The sequence below is a fragment of the Pterocles gutturalis genome, unplaced genomic scaffold (assembly GCF_000699245.1).
Source record: "Pterocles gutturalis isolate BGI_N339 unplaced genomic scaffold, ASM69924v1 scaffold2289, whole genome shotgun sequence".
Lineage (NCBI taxonomy): Eukaryota > Metazoa > Chordata > Aves > Pterocliformes > Pteroclidae > Pterocles > Pterocles gutturalis.
The window spans coordinates 10,812-32,085 of NW_010127876.1; the positions used below are offsets into that span (position 1 = coordinate 10,812).

General features: G+C 49.5%; 1 protein-coding gene across 1 annotated transcript; it reads right to left on the bottom strand.

The window, feature by feature from the left end:
• Positions 1–2,181: 2,181 nt before the first annotated feature.
• ARHGAP1 (Rho GTPase activating protein 1) lies at positions 2,182–21,085 on the bottom strand. Its single transcript, XM_010079405.1, has 13 exons — positions 20,866–21,085; positions 18,997–19,180; positions 18,115–18,207; positions 7,838–7,925; positions 7,463–7,594; positions 6,902–6,988; positions 6,167–6,265; positions 5,354–5,461; positions 4,429–4,505; positions 3,983–4,060; positions 3,313–3,441; positions 3,033–3,136; positions 2,182–2,361 (listed from the first exon to the last, which is right to left on the bottom strand). The coding sequence occupies exons 2-13, from the start codon at positions 19,133–19,135 to the stop codon at positions 2,182–2,184; spliced, it is 1,314 nt and encodes a 437-aa protein (XP_010077707.1). The 5' UTR covers positions 19,136–19,180; positions 20,866–21,085.
• Positions 21,086–21,274: the final 189 nt, after the last annotated feature.

Sequence of the window (21,274 nt, forward strand, 5' to 3'; positions counted from 1 at the left end):
CAGAGCCTGGCCTCCTAAAACAGACACTGGGGCGAGCACACCTCTGCGACACCGTTCATCCCAGGAGACTACTCCTCCGCAGCACATCAGCCTCGCTGAGTCCCGCAGAGATCAGGTGAATTAGGAGCTATCTCTACCACCAAAACATTTATGTGGTTACTGCTGTGAATTGTTCAGGCTGAAACAATCCATATCCCAGTCAAACAGGGGAAACTCCTGCTCTTGGAAGAAGGAGACTAACCAGCCTTGTAGCCATCACAGGGCAAAGTCCCTCAGACCCAGCCCTCTCCTAGAATCTCTCTTGCTCCAGCCTTAGTAACGCTCAGTTTCTTACTCACTGCTCCCACCCACGTGTTGCTGTGCCTCCTCCGAGCCAGCTGGCTGGACCCGCGCTGCCTCGCAGAGCCGCCCGCGTTCACACCCATCCCCACGGCAGAGCTTCGCAGAAAGAGCAACTTCCATCCTTCCTGCAGCAGATGTCACTTGTTTTGATTACAACTGAGACACCAACCTTTGGTGGGTGTTTAAAGGCAGGCTAAAATAGTACGAAAAAGCAGATTCTATTTAGCATCCAGTAGCTTTTTAAAAATGAGTTCTGCTTGGTCCAAAAGATTTGTCCCTGTGGCCAGATGCAGCAGGGAGGGCTGGCCCAGGCACGCGGGGCACAAGATACAAAGATATGACACACCAGGAAAGTAAGGCTAGAAGCTCCCCACAGACACCCTGCCGGGCCCAGGCTAAGGAGAGGGATCTCTTCAGCTCAGGTAAGGGGAATGCTGCACCCAAACCCAGCAGTGATGCCCTAACAGTATGGCAGTCGCTTTGGGAAGGTGCTATGCCCACCTCGCTCTGCGCCTGCCTTGCAGACAGCCCAACCTCTCCAGCTGCACCCAGGGCATGCAGGAGGCATCTGACCAGGCTTCCAGGGTAGGGTGGAAGGAAGGTATGAACTGAGGGGGAGACAGGGCAAAGGCCCTTGGCATGGAATAGCTGTTCCACGACAGCTTTGGCACATGAGTGCTCAGCACCTGGGCAGAAATTGGTAACCCAGGCCTGGGGTACTCCAGGGTGAGGGTCAGACCAGCCCCTAGACCTTCCCTGAAGGTCACACTCTCTGTTACACTGTGCTGGGGAAGGTTCTGCTCAGAAAGACAACTGACCAAGGCGGCCTGTGCCAGCCAGCAGATACACATGTCTGACGGAGATGCTGCTGACACAGGCCAAGGCACTGATCCTCATAGTGCTCAACTGTTCAGTGCCACCAGGACACTTGCTCCCGGAATTCAGACTCACCAGCGGCCAAAGAACCCCAGCCAGCCACCCCTGCACAGCCAGGAACGCCCCCAGCCAGGCTGGAAATGCTGCTGGAAGGCCACACGTGCCTGAGCTGGGCAACTGCAGGAAGCAGCTCACTCACCGCAGCCCAGCAGAAGCTGAAGAGTATCAGGAGAAGGTGACCCCAGAGGGTTTTGGGTTAAATTCAGCTTCCTTGTGTTTGGGAGTCTGGCAGGTCTGTACAGCCCGTGTGCTGTCTCCAGCCCGTCCTCCGTCCTCCACTCGTCCTCCGTCCTCCACTCGTCTGACAAAAGCCCGTGGGGCACAGAGTGGTGTTTACAAGTGCAGGACGTGGCACAAGGGCTGCCTGGCTCCCTTCCCTGCTTCAGGTGCCCCTGGGGAAAGGCAGGATGCACGTTCAGCACTGAGAGATGGCACTCGCAGCATGAACATCGCTGCCACAAACCCAGCAAGCCTGCCCCAGCCCAGACAGCCCAGCTGAGGCTAGGGGGGTGAGATGGGGCTATTAGGAGCTTACACAAAAAAAGATCTTTGCTGAGAAAGGGCCCAGGAGGGCAGAAAAACTGCATGGGAGGAAAGGAAGGCAGGTTATCTGATGGGGCAGCAGACTGGTGATGAGCCCTGGAGGAGCTGCACAGACTGGGAGGTGGGGTTAGGACTCTGCTCTCAGCAGCTGGGAGACCAGCTCCCCTCCCCAGCCGGAGCAGTAGCTCTCCTGCTCGCTTACACACTTTTCTCCACCATCTCCACAGCCCTTGCTCTGCTCATCACCCAGAGGATCAGTGGTCCCTTTGCACTGGAGACAGCTTGGTCACAGCTCCAAGGCAAGGTGGGAAAGAAGGTGGGAAGGTGGGCACAGTGTGCTGGTGTGGGCTGGCCCGGGATTCAGGCCTCCACGCTCTCAAAAAGCTCCTTCTGGTGGTCCAGCAGGAACTTGGTAAAGGTGTTGATGGGGTTGATGGCTTTTAGGGTGATGGCTACATCTTTGGCCCACAGGAGATTTGGGCCAAAAACAACCGCCAGGTTGGTGTTTGTCATCTTGTTTCTGTCACTGTGAGCAGACACCTGCGTAGGAAGGAAAGAGACCACTGTGAATTCTATAGAATGACACAGCAGCTGCCCTCTACCGTCCCCAAAGCCAGAGCTGTCAGACTCCCAAGGGAAGCAAGAAGCTGAAGGCCTGATGCCAGAAGATGGCTGGGGGAAACACATCTGACATCAACATTCAGGTAGTGAGAAGCAGTATCTTGCCATTTGCCAGGTCATATCCTAACAACAGGACCAAGAGCACTGTCAGCCAATATCTCTACAGTCCAGATCACCACTCAAAACAGAATTATCTTCCCACTTGCTAGAATAGCCTTGCAGTGGCTTCCCTGGCAGCAGAAAGTTCTGTAGGGCAGATCTGAGACCCCTCTTCCAGTCTGATCTTCTACTCAGATATTTCGCAGTTGTACCTCCAAGCCTGGGGAGCTTTCAGCCTCCCTGGTACAGCCCACATGGGCGTAATGCCTGCCTGCACCTCTCAGCGTTACGAGAAGCTTGAACTGCTTAGGCTAGTTCATCATGATTGTTCTTGATCTCTGTATAATAAGAACATAAGGTAAAGAAAGGCAATTTCCTAGCTTGAGACTTATCTCCTCTCAAAGGAAAATAGGAAGCAGGCAGTCAAGAAGCTGATGCAAGGCACTGGCAACTGAACTAGAACACAAGTGGCCACCTTTGGAGCAGCTCACCTGCACCAGAAAGGCTGTCAGTAAATGAAGCACTTCGTAGTTTTCTTCTGGCAGAGTCTGGAGTGTTTTGCGAACAACATCCACACGATTCTCCTCCTCCACACCTGAAAATCAAGAGAGGACAAGCAGGTCCATGAGGGATCTTCAGCACCCAGCCTGATGAAAGCCCCCTTTGCAGTCACAGGGTACCCCATGCAGGACTGCCCCCCACTTCCCGAAGATATTTTTGCTCTTGGCCAGTGCAACATTCAGGCAGTAGCACACTCTTGTTACAACTCACTCTGGAAGCTGACAACATGGCTGTAGAGGCCAAAAGTGAGGAGGGGCTCAGGTAGCTCCCTCAAGAAGGTCTTGAGAATCACAGCAGGGAGGTGGACATCTTCATACTGCTGGAAGTCTACAGGCACACCTGAGGAAGCAGAGCAGAGACTCAGTGCTCACTGGCCAAAGCAGGACCGCCCCCAGACAAAGAATGGGACACAGTGGTCAGAGCCCAGAACTGGGGAAGCAGTGTTTTAGAGAAGAACATCGGGAGGGTACTGAAACACCATATCTTCTAGCAGAGTGGAAAATGCGTCCCAAAAGCAAAGCACTGCTGAATCTGGCTCTACATCTTTAGAAGTCATCAAATGAAACAGATGACCATGTTTCTTCCTGGTCATCTTCAGTCCCTCCAGTAGAACCAGACTAAGAAGTTATATCCTAACCCAACAAACAGAGAGATTTTCAGGAAGGAGAAGGGCAGCGATGGGAACATGAGTGGAAAGGAATACACTTTCCACACAGCAGAAGTATGCTTCTCCCTTCAAGTCAGGTCATACCCTGATGGGGCCTCAGCTAGAGGTCTATCAGAGAAGGAGAGGAGCCACGATGCACCAGTTCCAACACAGTTCCAGATGGACACAAGTAGTTAGGGAGTGAGAGGGGCTCTGCTGAGTTTGGGCACTTACCCATGTTGTATTTTTGCTGGACCTCCCTGACAACCTGTGTATTTGCTGATCTCCGGAAAATCCCCTCTGTAGTGAGAGCTGTAAAGTGAGAGCAGATGGAGAAGAAAGATCAGCCATGGGAGAGTCTCCAAAAATGCTGGTCCTAGCAATCATAAATCCATGCTGCGGGGTGTCCAAGCAATTCTTTCTGCTTCCACTACCGGACAAAGGATACAAGGAGCATTTTGCTACTCTTACACAAGTGGGAGTACGGAAGACTGGAAGAAAGAGGTCTCCTAAGCCCTGCACAATCTCTCTTGAAGGCTAACTCACCTGGTTCAGGCCTTTACACCTTATTCTAGACTGCTGTTCTTCTGCATCTTACCACACTCTGCATGAGAGCTTGGGTGGTGGAAAGGCCATTGACACGGAATTAAGAGGGGCTGCAGCTTCCCCTGCACACTTACCGTGCTCCCGCAAATGAGCAATGGTGTCTCTGACCACCAGAGGAACAGGAGACTGGTCAGGGCTCTTCTCCCTGAGACTGCAGAAAGGGACAAAAGGTTACAAATGGCTGGTCCTCCCTGCCCTGGGTGCAGCCCCAGAGTTTGGAAGTTGCCCACACAAGCTCTACCATATAGGATCTTGCTATTCCAGCCCGTTTCAGCCTTCGATAGCACGGAGCTCTTCACCCCTCTCAGGCTACTAACCAGCTCAGGCACACGGCACCGCGGGGGTTACGTTTGGAAATGTTGCGTTGAAGCTAGGGAATGTGTTCCCAGATTGCTTCAGAGGATCGGTCTGGCTCCTCCTCATTCCCCAGGGAGGCAAAATCACAAAGTTAAAAATATCTTCAACACTTAGCCAGTATCACTAGCCCTTGCCAGTGCCTGTGTTTGCCTGTGTCACTGTGCAGGAACGGGGGGTGGGAATCAGTACAAGGGTGAACAGAAGTGCTTTTAAAACAGAATTTATGATACAGAAAAAACTAAGAAACAGAGCTGCAGCATTGCTCAATCAAAAGAGCATAGCCCTAAAGACACCTCCATCAGCCTCCTACAGACTTCCTTTCCTTAAAGTGGAGTTTCTAGCGGCATTAAAGCCGTCCCCATGGCCCTTATTTTGCTCCTCCCTTAGTGACCCTTAGCTGCAGAAATAATCTCATCTGGATTTAGATACAATCTAGCTGGGGAATCAAGAGCATGGCGCTGAACTGAGTCAAATCAGGATCTGGACATGAGCACAGAGTTCCTCAGAAGAACAGTTAAAGCTTTGTAGGAAGTCTGAACTGCAAGAAATTTGACAGCCACTTTTGCTGCTGTTCAGTTACAAATCCAGTGACCTCATATCAAGCAAGTCAGGGCAAAAGCAACACAATCCAGAGATACTCACTGCTGGAGCGAGACTCCAAACTGCTGGTTTGGCAGCGGTGGGCGCGGGGGTGTTGGCTTCTGGGGCACTTGTGAAGGTTTCTGCAGGGATCTCAGATATTCATCGTACCTGTGGCAGAACACAGACTGATAAAAAGCCACTCCATCTCCCAGAAAGAGCATGAACCCAGCACTGGATATGACCCACTGCCCACCCATTGGTAACAGGTCCACCCTAGCATGGTTGATTCCACCTACACAAAAACAGGACAGGCAGCTCTGGAGCACAGGGGCAACAAGAACAAACATCTGGTTGCCAGAAAAAAGCAGGGAGAAAGGAGTATCCATCTGGAATCAGGAGCTGGAGTAGCTGAGGATGACAGACAGCATGGTTAGGAGGCCAGGACAGCACTGCGTGTGATGAGACAGTTGCACGTTTGTGTGAGGGACAGGGTAGGACTGAGATTATGGCAAATTTGGGAAGCCCCAAAGACAAGTTGAACTGTGCAGAGTGAGCAAGGCAGGTGCCCAGATGCAGCAGATGCGCACCACAAGCTCCAGGTCGGTGTTAAGGTCAGCAGTGTGCAGGAAGGAGGGGTGAGTGGGAGAGGCAGGATGGGTGCTCCACCAGAGGAGGATTTTTAAGGACAGAACTGGGCCCTGGGGCCAAAAACACACAGGAAGGAGCAGGGAGAGAAACAATGGTCTTTAAGGGAATTTGTCACCACTCCCTCCACTGCCTGAGTGGAACAATCTCTTCCTCCCCTTGCCATTCCTCCAGAAAAGTCCCCTCTCACAGAGCCCCCAGCAAATGGGAGACAGGCAGCCTTCTCACTTCAGCACTTGGTTTGGGATCCCCAACTGTTCCAGCTTCACATACTCCTCCAGCTCACTAAGGAAGTTCACATAAAAAATCTTCCGTCCAAATTTAAAGCTGAAAAACAAGAGAAAAGTAGGTATGTGAGGAATCAGGAGATCCTGTACCAGAACAGATTTCTTACAGACAAGGAGAGCAGGGGTCTGCAAGAGACATCATCGATGGGGCAAAGGGGCAGGTACGGCTGAGCAGCAGAGATGTCGCCCACATAGCTCTCCAACTCTGTATATTTTACCAGGAGATGCCAAGACTTTCCAAGTCACGTTAGAAGCCCTAGCAGCAGCAGGCTCCCTAAAACACTGGATTGCTCCTTCCTCAGTTGAGCAGTAGGCTGGAGAAAGTTTTGTTTTCAATTATTTTAGAGAGTTAGGATTTCAACATCAACACAATGAATTAAATATAATTTGGACTGATGCTCTCCCTTCCTTTTTCATTATTAGCAGAGCCTGCAACACTTTATTTCTACTTGGCTGGACAGAAAGGGAGCAGCACAGAGCTGCAAACTCTGTACGTTCCCAAAGCGGCACTTCTTCTGTCTGAGTATTTCTGAGCTCAGAAACAGGAGGAGATAGCACAGGGTGAGAGACTCCAGGGTAGGCTCGGCAGCCTGGGCCCATCTCGTACCCCCTGAGAATGCCCCATTATTCCCCTGCCGCGTGAGGATGTGGGTCAGGCTCCTGTACTGCTTCCTACCTGATCAGAGGCTTGAAGAGAATCAGCAGGGTCTTGATGAACATGGTTGGGTGCACAATATACAAGGCTTTGATGTTTTTCTTGTACCTGCCAAAAGAAGCTAAGTAAGGATGAGCTGCACTTGAAGCAGAGGAGCCAACCTTTCCACAAGACTAAGGCACCCTGGGTGCTCCGTTCCTTTTGCACTGAGCCTCGCCACTCCCCAGCACCCACGGCCTCTGCTCTCCCATGCTTTGGAGCTGTGTCACGCCACTCAGCAGCTTCAGGGCACGCTCTAACTCATTCCCAGATTCAGTGAGAAGCAGTGGGCAGCCTCACCAGGAAGCAGCAACTATACCATGGGGCTGATGCACTGGGTCCTGGTTTTGCCACTTGCCTGTTGGCCGAAAGGAGGTGTTTATCCCACGATTCAGCCTGCATTGAACAACAACCTGCCTCCATCAGCGGCAAAAATAAGTGATAGTAAATCATGATCACCAGGCTACATGGGGGGCCTGGGAAAGATCTACGTTAGGCTACAGAACAGTGTGTTATATCCTTGCTCGCGGCAGTCTTACGCACTTGCGATCAAATTCCCTGTAGGCATCCCGCAGCCAGCTCAGGGATGGCTTGTTCTCGCTGGTGAGGCCATGGTGCAGGTACACCAGCGTGTAATCACTCTCCACATACTGGTCCAGGGTGAATTTCAGGTACCTGAGGAGAGACAACTGCTGAACTCACTTCATGCTCTGCCACAGAGAGGCTCTTCCTCCCTTTGGGCCTTATTTTTGTGTGCCGTGACAGAGGATTTCTATCCCCAGCAATGGGGGTAAGCACTGTGCCAGGACATGTCCAGCTAAAGAAGCTGCTGCAGATAGATCTGGCCCCAGGAATCCAGCACCTGGGAATTATGTCAGGCTCAAGAAGTGAACAGCAGCCTCCTGAGACGCAACTCACCCCAGCAGCTTCACGTGATCAAGTTGATGACTTGGGGGCATCCGGCAGGCACTGAACAAAATTACTTTCCTTCCATATTTGTCATCACCTGCAGATGAAATGCCAGAGATTACAGGGAGTTTAAGGATGACACTGTGGTCTTGGCAGCAGGGGGTAAACAGAGGATGGGAAGCTGCCGTAACAAGGCAGAAGTCTGGATTGCCACAGCTGCCAGCAAAGCTCAACCTGATTTTCAGCAGAGTTACCACGGGCCTAGGATGGGAGCAGAAACCTGAACACCAGCAGCCTGGCAAGTCCACAGTGCGAATGGAGAACAGACTCCACGCTCCAGCCCCGAGAGAAGAGGAAGGATTGGAAGCCAGGATGCCTCAGGACACGTAGGGATGGAAGCCTCTAGCACAGAGCAGAGGGCTTAGAGCATTAATCCTGCGACGCTGCCCCCGGGCACTGCTCCTGATGCACGTGTGCCCAGGGAGGTACAGGGAAAACTGCCCCTCGCAGGCTCCATAAGCACTCCTCCATCCTGCACACAGTCCACGCACTCCTCCATCCTGCACACAGTCCATGCTAGCTGCTTGCGGTCTGGGGCATTTGTTTCTTGCTTCACCTGAACAAAGCCATTTCATACCCCTGAAACCAAGAAATTCCTAGAAACAGGGCAGTCCCAGCCACATCCCAGCGATGAGAAGGAAGCATCACCATAAGCCTCTTCTACAGATGGACCAAGCACGGCTGCTGGATTCTCCAGGGGGACTGCAGAACAAGCTGTTCACCACTTCCTAGATTTTCTATCCACAGAGATATTTTGCCAACCTGAGCTGGAAGGAGCTGCAAAGCGCAGCACAACAAAGCATTCTGTATAAAAAGCCAGCAGAAAGCAGTCCCCACTGGAGACAAAAAACCTATAAAGCATCCTCATCTCAGGGAGGACATTCCCAGCCACCACCTGAGGCTTCAGACACAACAAGCCAAATCTTCATACGTCAGTGGACTTCTGCCAGCAGAGATCTCAGCCCCATCCACAAAACCCGAGCAGACAGGCATGGACAAGCTTAGCAGACACGCTAGAGGAATTGAGAGATTTAGATAAGAACCAGGTCACAAATCTTTTGGACATATGGAGTTTGAGGGAAAGTCTCATTCTCTCCCAGATGAGAGATTTAGATAAGAACCAGGTCACAAATCTTTTAGATGTATGAAGTTTGAGGGAAAGTCTCATTCTCTCCCAGACGCAACACCCAATCTATTTCCATCAGGATGACTTGCTTTTTAGTAACAGTGGAGACGAAATGGTTCCTGTAGTGTGAAGGGTTAAAGTCTTCCCATCTTTCTTGCTGCTCACCCTGCTTTGAGAGCTATGTCTTCTTGTTAGGCAGAAGGAGCATGGAGCAGTGGAAGGGGCTGCTGAGGTTATATTCAACACCACCCTCCTTCCCATGCCATACAGGTCACAGCACAGAAGAGCAGCAAGGATCGCGACTTACTCAGGACAGCCCTGCCATACATCATTCCTCTTGAAAGATATCCTTTTCCCCACACGGATTTACAATATTCAGAGCATGCAGCCATCTTCTCACCTTTGCATGGGCTCTGTCCCTCGATACTGCTTGGTTACACTTGCCATGCAGAAACCGAGATCTCAAACTGAACCCCGAACAGCAAACTTGGGGTTTCTGGGAACACTACCTGTTAGTAACAGATGACCACTTGGTGCTGCAGACGGCAGCCAGCAAACTCATATACACCAGCCGTGACAGTAAGATGGCACTAACCCTCTTTTACCCCCCTCCTGGCCAGAAGAACAGATTCTCTTCTTACTTGTTCACTTATATTTTATCCTCACGAGTCCCATGTCCAAGTCACCCACCAGACAACACAGGAGACAGGATTTACTGATGCACACAAGCCAGAACCTCTGCAGAAGCCAGGGACACTGAGTACAGACCAGGAACGGGGTGGTGTAGGCCATCACACGGACGTACACATGCGGAGGTAACGGGCAATTAGGGAGGACGCATGACCCAGAATGCAGGACTGGGAGAGAGTGATGCAAGGCTCATCTGGAACAACCAGATACAGTCACAGCCAGGCCACGAGACCAACATCACATTGCATATCCCACGGTAGCCCACTCTCTGCCTAGCCCAGAGTTTCCTGGTAGCTAGCTGTGAGCGTTAGGGCTGGGTCCAGTGCACGTAAGCTGTCTATAAAACAAAGGAGCAGGCTACAAAGTCCTGGGCTGGGAACATGGCATATTGTGACCCTTCCCAGTGGTCTTGAGCCACTCTGTCTCCATCTGGAAGACAAAGGCTCCTGCCTGCACAGACAAGCAAGAAGGTGGTAGCATCTGAGAATCTGTTGAGTTCTGTGGTGATGAAGGAGAATGGTCAGAAAGACTGCAGATCTTTGCAGATCATAGCTCTGTGCTCAAGTCAGAAGAGGCGCTATCTTCAGTTCACCGAGAGGCTGCATTTCACAGCAGGTGGATGGTCTGGGGGCCAGAAGCAGATTGCAAGCTTGGTCGTGAAGAACTGCAGAACAGGACCATGCTCAGGCGACGTGGGTGTCCACACGCTCAGCTCAGGCTCCTGGGCACTGATTTCCAGACCTGACCAGTCAAGTCACAAGTCAGGAACCGCACAGCTTAAACGCCTTCCCCTGGAATGAGAGGAAAGCCTATGGCAGGGCCTGTGCAAAGTCCAGAATCTCTTTCCTTGCATAGCCTTGGTGAAAAGGTCTGGGATTGCCAGTAAAGAAAAAAAACAGACAATCCATGATTCTGCCAAAGGGGAGATGGCACGTTTCCCCTGGATAATACCAGGGCCAAGTACACCTAAAGATAACCTATAGTCTCCTGGATGACTGGAAAAGGAGTGGCCCATTTTGCCTTCCAAATCAGAACGAATTTATGCACGAGACCGACACAGGAACCAGCCGGCCCATTACTGAGTTCTGGGTTTCACTCCAGTTTCACCTCGCTGAGCCCAGCCTGGCAACACAGGCACTTTCAAAACAACTAACTGCCAATCTTGTGTCCACGGGACATCCATCTGATCAGGCTGGTTCCTCCAGACATGACAAAATTCAAAATTCAGCATCAAAGCTGAGCAATCCGTTGTTCCAATTTATACACAAGAACCTAAAGCCCATTCCATGCATTCTTGGCTGCTGGAGGAAACTGCCTGCAGGTGGTCTCTGCCTCCAACCGAACAGATTCTTACTGAGTTTGACTTTTCCCAGATGCTCCATCCCTTGTGCTGTTTGCTTTCCTGTTTGCAATATTAATCTTACGTATCCAGGTTTTCACCCCTTGTTTGCAATTACAAATAGCTGAAGTTTCCACTGAACACAACTACAAACCATGAAGTAATCCCTCAGCTTCTCAGGCTGTCTCCTGCCTCTCCCAGATGAGGAATGTCCAATAGTTCACAACAAACCAACAAAGCAGCAGTTATAAACCATCAGTACTCACAGAGCACCCCAACAATGTGCATACCTTTGTGATTAAGTTCATACATTAAAATATTTTCAATCCACACTGGAACTGAACTACCTCCCTATAGGATGTAATTAATTTTTTTTTTAACAACAAAGAGCAAGAGAGCAGCCAATGGGCAAAGCCTCTCCACTGAAGACAGCTGCTCATCTAAGGAGATACTAACTTGGAGCACTGATGGACACACTAATTCTCCTGAACATTGTTGTGCTGCTTTTAAGGCCCAAACTCACTTCTTCCCCTCACCCAAAGAGCAGCATTTCCAGTGCACTTCTGAGACAAGGTGCAAGGAACATCATCGCTGTGGCTCCATGCCATCAGGGCAGGACCATACTTCTAAAAGGGCTGAAGTTTACAAACCGAAGCTAACATTTCAGATTGAAACCTGCAGCAACACAAACACATCAGAGCAAAAATCCACATCAAGGTAGCAGTACTGTCCTGAGACAGGACTCTCTATTGAATGAGTCTGCACAGCCAACATGGGAAATACATGTTTGACTTACAAATCCTGCTATGTATTTCCAGGCATTTCTCCTGAAACATATCCGTTAGCCTTTATGCCACGATTGGAGGCTGTCATACCACTCACTGGCAGCACAACTGCAGTGCAGGGACCCCGCTCATTCCTACCTTCCTCAGGTACCCGCGGCTGGGGGCCCACCTCCATGAAAGATTCAAATGGGAATATCCTGGTACTTTGAGACTGAGACAATGCAGACGGTTAAGACTTGCCACAAAAAGCTGGTGTTATTGGTAAAACAGCAAAGGTGACAGAGTTCAGGGTCAAGGAGGGGATATCACTATATAATTCTGGGACATAACTACAAAAGTTTCACAAAGCTTAGGATGTTTATGAGAGCCAGTAAAGAAACCTCTCTGATGTAATTTCAGTTTCCTGCCAAGCTTATGACACAGCTGGGCAGTGTTTCACTGTAGTGGATTTTAGTTGCCTGTTGAATTCCAAAGTAGATTTAGCTGCTCAGGAAAAGACGGTAAGGAGCTCAAAGCAGAAGTATTTTAATACATGACATCTTCCACCTAGATATTCCCAATAGCCAAACACTGCCAGAATCAGAAAGCCTTACCAGGTGACTATAGCTCTAACTGATAAAATATATACTAGAGGGTCAGATTAAAGAGTGCAGAATGGGAGGATGCCTGGTAAATGGGGGAGAAGAGCCCTCGTAATGAGGCAGCGAGGATCAGCATTTCCATGGACTGCGCGAAGGTCTTGGCATGCTGTTCAGAAACAGCAGAAAGAATTTCACACTGAAAGAAGGTTCCGTCTATATTCAGAAGTGTGAATGTACCAGCAGACAGGTTCTTAAGGCTTGGGACTGAAGTCCAGAGAGGATTAACGAACGCTGAGCAAGCACAGCGCAGTCTAGCACAGCTTCAGGCTAGAATGAGGAACAAGTTACAAAAACACATCATCTCTGCAGCCAAACGGAGAAGAAATCGATAACAGTTGCTTTGAGCTGGAGAATCCAGTTCGAGCGCCAGCTGCTCAGCACGTGAGCACCGCAGCAGATCATATGAACAGGAACCAATCCAAGGATGAACTTCCAAAGCACAGATGACAACGAGGTAAACCCGAGTCCAAACCAAACTGGTTCAAGAAGGCCACCACCACGACAGAAGAGGAACAGGATTTATTGACACTGAGACCCAAGAGCCCCCAAGTACTCGAAGTAAAGCCCACGCACCGAATTTGGCTCAGATGATTCTGCTGTGCTTGAGGCAGAGGTGCAGCCCTCACACGACAATTTTTTGCAGCCTTTGGACTCCTGAAAAGTCTCCAGTGCAGCCTAAGGCTGAGCAAAGTTTGGGCTCCCCTGAGACAGTCCAGCTACAGGCCACAGTCATGCTAAAGGAATACCATCATCTACAGGACCAAATGTTAGTGCCACAGAAAATCTACCTACCTGGTTGGGCCCCATCAAGTGCACCCTGGTCTGGAGGAACAGAAACAAAGTTATAGCAATCCAAGCTTTGCACCCTTTCCCAGAAGGTAATCTTGAGTGTAAAGTCTCAGAGCCTAGCCACACTGCTGCTGGGATGCACGGAGTTGCTGTCCTGCAGCACTCAAGCTCCTTCCTTTCACCTTTCTCCCACGCTCCTCTCCAAAGCATCCTTATCTAACAGAGGCAGTAACAGCCACCCATGATTCCCGAGTCTTTCTCCTGAATTTGCAACTAATTCTGTATAATCACTGTCAATTTTCTGGCCCTTACTGTTACACTGCGCCATTGCCTCTTTTTAAAGGGTTAAAAGCAATTAATTCTGAATGTAAAGGTCCTTTGAACACGTTCAGAAGTGTATGGGGAATGGCATCATACCATATGAACAACACACCCAACAGACTGTTTCACAAGAAGATAAATTTCACTAAAAAGTTGAAGATGGGGATAATTTAGACCTTCAACACACCCACAGCTATTAAAAAAAAATAGTAACTTCTTAATAAAAAAACCAAAACTACCAAAAAAAAAAGAAAATGTTTTTCTCTGGGCAGGGAGGGGTCTATGAAGGCACTATTGCCATGTCCAGCCCCTTTCCATCACTGCTGTATGATCAACAGAGCCTCATGGGTCTATCAAGACAGAAGTCTGAGCAGAGCAGGGCTCTAGAAAGAAACTCTCCATTCCCCTGGTGTCCCTTAGAAACTCAGAATGCCTTAGGAACCCTCCATTCCCTTGATCTCGCGTGTCAAAGCATGGTGCACAAGCTGGGCTTGCTTTGGGTGGGCCCAGTTCTACAGAAGCAACTCATCATTTCATCTGGTAAAATACTGTTTAAAAAAAAAAAAAAAAAAAAGGTGAAAGCCAGAAACTACATCCAAAAGCAGCAGAAATGCAGGAGCCCTGTATTAATGAAGCCAATAATAACGTACCACACTGGAAGGCAAAAGGACCCTTGCTATCAGAGCCTTTGCTGAGCCCATTAGCCACCACCAACACACCAGCACCATGCCTTCTCTGTTCACCGCCGGTTAATGGTGAGAGGCAGCAGATTTCCCACAAAAACCAGCAGAAACATGCTCTGAGCTTCAGCAAAGCTTTCAAGTCACAGGGCAAGGATGCACAGCTGAAGTAAATAGTGATGGCCGCTCTCCTGACAACTGCTACACCAACTTCCAGCGCCCGCAGCAGCAGAAAATTCACACGCCAATCATATGTTGACTCAGTTTTCTTATCCCAAAAGGAAGAAAGCCGGTTATTATGTAAAAGGGGAATGCTGATACACCTCATAGGTCTGCATATTGACCACAAAGGCGAGACCAGTATTTCAGATTGGGCAGAAGGACAAGGAACACATTGCCAGAGAGCTGTCAAGAGCCCTGTTCTTCCCACACAGCCCCAGGTTTCCAGTTGGAACGGCCATCCCCAGAGACCTCCTTCACACTGTTATGAACTATCTGCCATATTCTCGCAATTCAGCCTCTGCTGAAATTCAGGGCCAAGATTATGCCACCCTAGTCCACCTCAACCCCAAAGGAGATGGAAACAGCACCTTGGCCATGCCAGAATTACCAGGAGGATACAGAAATCCTTCAATGTAACAGAAATTTGGGATAGTTCCTCAACAGCCTTCACCAGCAGCCTGCATTTCCCCCAAACAAGGAAAAAAACCACACTTTGCAGAAGTGGTTTGTGCAGTGAAATTGAGCCGCCTCTACTCCAACTTCTGGGCTCGTGCAAAGACGAATTTCTCTGCTATGATGCTCACAGGAAGAGGAACTCAGAGTCAGGAAGAGCCCAACCACACAGAGACCTCTCCGGAGCCTGCGTGAAACACAGCAGAAAGACACACCATAAGGCACGTCTGAAAGATTAGGCAGAGCATCATCTCTTTATTCAGAAAAGCACTGAATCCCAGAACCAAATGAAGGTTTCCCAAAACGAAAATATTCTCATTTGTAACCATGCTGTGGTAATCCCTCAGAGCTGTGGTCCGGATGCCTTTTGCCCCCAAGGTCCTGGCACACACCACTGCTAGGGACAGCAGTGACATGCCCACTCCTTCCAGTGGACAAAAAGCACTGCCCCAGGGACAGCCTCTTCCAGGAAGATCCCAGTCCCCAGGAGAGACAGGAGCATAGGACAAAAAGGACAGTCCCCATGAAACCGCTGCAGTGAAAAACAAAACCATACCCCTTATTTTTCTAACAAATTCTGCAAAATGTTTTCCAATATCTTTTTTGCCTGTTTAGGTCAGATAGCCGGGATGGTCAAATCCAGCATGCCTCGAACTGAATCAGAAATTAAGGTCATCTAGAAAATGAGCATTCTAACTTTTTGTCATCAAAACTGGGTGTTCAATAAGTTATTAACACTGTGCACCCATCCTGCAAGAAGCAATTACTTCTCTGACCTACCAGAATAACCCTGGGATCATGGAGTTCAGCCTGAGGATGGGAACTAGCCTTCTGCTTGTCTCAAAATAGCATCATCATCCCAGAATGTATTTCAGGGAAGGCAGGAACAGAGTTAGCCATATACTTTTTGCTCTAAAGCACAGACCAGGGAAGGACACAGAAGAGAAAGCTCATAAATCATCAGAAAGGATAAAGGTACCCTTGATCTGCTGCCATTTCTAATATTTACAGGAGAACCAGGGTGGAGCTATCTTGTTTCAGGGCCAGGGTGGCAAGCACTCATTGCACCTGAAGGTGCTGACAAGCACAACTTGTTGGCAGTTCCATTTTAATCCTCCAGTGAGATTTTAATTCTCCAGGCTATTTCTAATAGGATTTTTTCCCAATTTTCCCAGATTGTTGGCCTCCAAACACAGCCCAGAGAACATTACCCTGTCTCATTCTCTGAACAGTTAATGTTTCTAATTATTCATCAAGAAAACTGAACAAGCAGCTTCACCCCAGAGCCCAGATTACAACTCACGCCCCTTTGATCAACTTCATAACTCCTTCTTCTAGGAAATGAGACACTAGCGAGTCTCAAAACTACATGGCAGCAAATCCACCATCCGGAGCTGTACTGCTAGCTCTGCCGATGACGAGAAAGATATTGCAGCCCGTTCTGTGTGGGTAACCATCACAGGCTTTCTGATATTGGTGAATTTCAGCTATTGGTGAAAAGTGGCCAGAAGCAGCCAACAACAGCAGCTTCTCTGAGCTGCTTCTGCACTGTACAGAGACACAGAGGGACAGAGAGCTCCCTAGACACACAGAGTTAAACCACCATGAGAAAGAGCTCTCTTTCAGAATACTGGCACGCCTCCCAGCCAGCCATCACACCACCCCCAAATCCTTTCAGGAAGTCACATAAGTCTTCATTTGCTGTCCTACACAACGTGTGAAATGGCTGCTTTCCAGTGGCCAGTGAGACACACCTCCCTCGGAGTGCTGCTCCATTCAGAGAGCCATTCACGCTACCTGGAACAGAAATCCTGCAGAAAGACTGGTGCTTACAGTCAGGAGGCAAACACACCAAGTATATCCTTGGTTTGGGCTGACATTCCAGTCTTATCAATGTCTCTGATCTAAACTCTCTGCTAAGCACTCTGTCTGAAGTGAACAACAGTAGCATTTAACTCACCAGCTCCCAGAGCCCAGACACACCAGTTACCTTTGCCATTTGCATCCCAAATACTCCAGGTTATTATCACTGAAATGGTAGAGTCCACACATCTGTCCCTTCCCAGTTTCAGCAGCAGGGAAAACAGGGTGCAGACCCTTATCAGCCCCAGTCCTGAAACTCCAGCCCCATGGAAAAGAAGGTTAGTAACACATTTCCAAATGCGTGCGCTCCTGGCAAGTCCCCAAGACATAATGGCCCAAATGCTAAACACCTGGCCCGTCCACCCGGGCAGCCAGAGGCACAGAGGAGACAAGGGACAATGGAGTTTTGAGTTTGCCATTATCATTTTGTTCCCCAAAAGATGTAACATGACAGGTTAGGAGAAAGAAAGCTCATTCTAGAAGACAGCCCAGAGAAGAATGATGTCAGAACAACTCTTACCACCGAGGTAAGTACATGAGACTCTTCCCTCTGTGCTCAAACCCTGCGGCAGAACAACCCCGAAGAAGGAGGACCCCAGCTTGTGCCTCTGCTTTGCTACAAATTCACATGTGGGGCAGGGACCAAGGTACAGAGAAATGGCAACAGGAGGGGCAGGAGGTGGCTATAGACAATCAAGGAGGAAGGGAGTTAAGTCACGACAGATTGAAGAGGTGCTTTTTTTTTTTTTTTAAAACAAGGAACGTAAGACAAACTGGGATTACCCTTCCCTCTGATTTACCATAGCAACCTAAAAAATACCCCCAAAACTGTTTCTTATGGAGATGCTAGGAGCAAATCACCAACGGTCAGTGTAATTAAAATAACAGGAATAAGACAACCACACAGAGAAAAACTGTATGCTTGTGATCCTGAATGATCAGGTCTTTCCTTGCAGCAGGACATGGGCCTACTCCCCCTCTTTCAGATAAGAGAGAATTTCTGTGGCAATTGCACATCTTGTGCTCAGGACATAGTAAAGTGCCACATCTAAAACAGTTCAGCAAAAGAAACCAAGTCCTGATAATAATACAATCAAGACAGTAAGAGCCAAGAAGGAATGTAAGTTTAACTGAGGTCAATGGAAAACGACACATATTGCAAACATTCAAGAAGTTTGGTGCTCCTTCTCTTTATGATGCCAGCTGTCACTGCCACTTGGGTCTGGCACACAGCAGATGCCCCCACAAACCAATTAGAAAGACCCTTCCTCAGCCCAGTGGCAAAGACATCAAAGGAGAAAATAGAAAGACCACTACCTGCTACTTCCACAATGTGGTGCCTGGCAATATCGTAGTAGGGATCATCCCACTGCAGGTGAGTGACGGGCTCAGGGGAGCCTTTGGAGTCCTCTGCACAAAAAAAAAAAAAAGGAAAAAGCAATTAGAAGAAGGGATGTGGAGCATCTTGGTGAGGGATAGAGGGATGAGAAAAAATGGCTCTTCAACATGGGAGGGACCAATGTATGTCTGTCCACCTCAGAAACCCGCCTTTGAAATTCTGAGTGGGCAAGAGCAGCCATAACTTCAGAAAAGACCTGTCAATCCTATGAGGTCCAAACCTGTCCCTTAGACACCCTCTCAAAAATGACTGCTCAGGTGCAGTCACAAACATTCACAAAGACCAAAACCCAAGTGCCAAGGGCACCACAGGGGCTCTTTAGAGCAGGAGGATTTTAACATCATCCCTTAATGGATGGCCATCCTCTATGCCCTTGAGCTGATTTCCCTGCCCTCTCTGGGCAGCAGCCCATTAGCACAGGATTTCAGAGCAACAACTCAGATCTCCAGCCCCACCTCCCACATGGAAGTTCAAGACTCTTACACTCAGGAAGGCCAAACCATCCCGCAACAGACCGTAACAGAGGACACTCAAGAACTTACAGCATGCCTGTAATATAAGCACCAACGTGCAGCCAGCCACAGGACTGAGAAGAGTATATTTACATCAGCTTGCTCCGAGCTTTTTAGCGCTGTTCAATGGCAGGGCTAATTCACTCAGGTGTGGTGCACGATTAATGTGTCTGCAAAGCTCCCAAATGGAGCTGGGGCCCTCTGTGTATGTAGATATGACTGCAATGCTGCAGGACAAACAACTCCTTTCTGGCCAAACCCCAGACCCCAAACAAGCAGGATGCTTACCTGATCTGGGAAAAGCAGGAGCTTCATCTGCTGGCCAGTTCTTATCATCGATGGAGGCCAGTTTGAGCTGGCTGAGGGACTGGTTGGTATCATCCAAGTTCAGGTCATCCTGAAGCTCCGAGAGCGGGTCTGTAGCCATAGTCCCCAAATACCACAGTCTACTTTGTAGTGTCTAGAACAAGGACTGCAGAGATTGCCAGGTGAGACACAGGGATCGCAACTTCACCTCCCCATAGAGGCTCTCCTCTTCTCACTGATTTTCCCCAAATCCTCCCTTATCTTTACTTATCCAGAGACCACACTGCCCCTCCCCCTTAATGCAGGCTGGAACTCCTCCTCCTCCAAGCCAGGAGCACCGACATATGCCTGACATATGTCAGACTCTTTCATGCCAACTGCTATCCAAAGTCCATCAGGAGCCTGGACCAACCCTCCCAGCAAGCCTCTGCTTGACCACAGCTCTGTCCAGAGCAGTTTCTCTCCTGAAACAGGAGCAGCAGCAAGACGCTGAGGAAGGTGAGAGGCTACACCAGCCCCTGCCTGACACACTCACTGTACCAGCCCTGGGCTCCCCCCCCCTTCCCTCCCTCCCCAGGGCTGGCCCGAAGCCCAGCAGTTTCCACAGTTGGCCCCATGCTGGGAAGCTTTCCCAGGAATCACCCCCCTTCTCCCTGGCAGGGAGGGCCGGAGCTCTCAGGAGCACTGAAGTGGGTGTTTCAGTGTGCTGGGATCTGGACGCAGAAGTGAACAGCTTCTTCAAACAGGATTTCGTAGGCTGAGCTACTAAGACAGGCAGAAAAATACACATACAACCCTCTTTTCAGCATCACCCAGCAAATGCCTTCTCCTACAGGGCAGCAAGCAGCAAGGAGTAGTCAGGCTGCCCAGGGCAGTGGTGGAGTCACCATCCCTGGAGGGGTTCAAGAAACATGCGGATGTGGCGCTTCAGGACATGGTTTAGTGGGTTGGGTGGTGTTGGGTTGACAGTTGGACTTGGTGATCCTTGAGGTCTTTTCCAACCTTAACGATTCTATGATCTCTTTAATTTAAAGCCATATTGCTAGGATTAGTATTTTTCACCAAGCATGCATAAAACTGAGGAGACCAAGGAATTAAGAGGGTCCAAGAAACTGACAGCTCAATGTGTTTGCTGTTGCTTGCAAATATTTCTTGCTCTCCCCCAGAGCAGACAATACGTCAAACCCAGGATGGAGCTAGCACAGCATGCAGCCCCTCCTAAGGGGACCAGTTCTTAGGGATGACCGCCTGGGAAATGGTTGTTATCCTCTAAAGTCAGCATCCTGGAAATAGGCAAGGATACACAAGAAAGGACAAAGACGTAGATCTGGCTTGCTCACACAGACCACACGGACAGTAATTCAATGGCCAACAGGCAGCAAGCCAAGAGGAACTGTAGCAAAACAAAATGACACTTTGCATCAGCAAGACTCTCCGTAATGCTGTTTCTCAGACAGGCTTGTTCTTGTTTTGCATTACGAGGAGAGCAAAGGGTTCAAAGATGATCTGAGGAGGCACAACGCCTTTGTGTGGCAGGATTATATTCACAGTAAAGCTATTTCCTTTAGCAGAATGGAGGAGGGCAACAACGTTTTGCATCCTCCATCCCTAGAGCTTGAACACGTATATTTATCCAGAGAAGACGATGAAACAGTTATTTGGATGTGATAACAGAAAATAAAAACTCTGAGAGACTGAGCATCGGAAGGTGTCACATCCATGTTCCAAGCAAGGCTCCTGACGGAGCCTGGGGATGCATTCTGAGCGTACAGGAAATTGGATATTCAGTGTTTGTCCTCTCCCTCTGGATCACCCCCTGCTTACGACTTCCTCTCCTCCCTTATCTGCTACCAGTTTACAACCAGTTTTCACCTCTCAGGAGCTCCCAAAGGGCTGGGAGCTGTTGCTAAGCAAACGCAATTAGATTCCCAATATATGAAAGAGCACCACACGTAAGGCCAGCGGATCACCAAGACAACACAGCAAACACACAGGGTCTGACCACTGCAGCCAAGCAGAGACCCAAGGAAAACCCCCCCCCCACCCTCCAGTGAGGGCTGCGAGAGCTGCCCGACCTCCTCTGAATCTCAAAGGGACAAGGAGCAAGAAATCAGGTTCCCCGGCCTTTCGCGTGAGATTCTTGGGGATGCCCAGGAACAACGGTGTCCCCAAAACGAGGTCCTGACACACTTAGGGGCCAAATCCAAATCTTCCTATAGAGCAGTGGTGGCACTCGATAGGGCCAAGCAAGACACCGAGC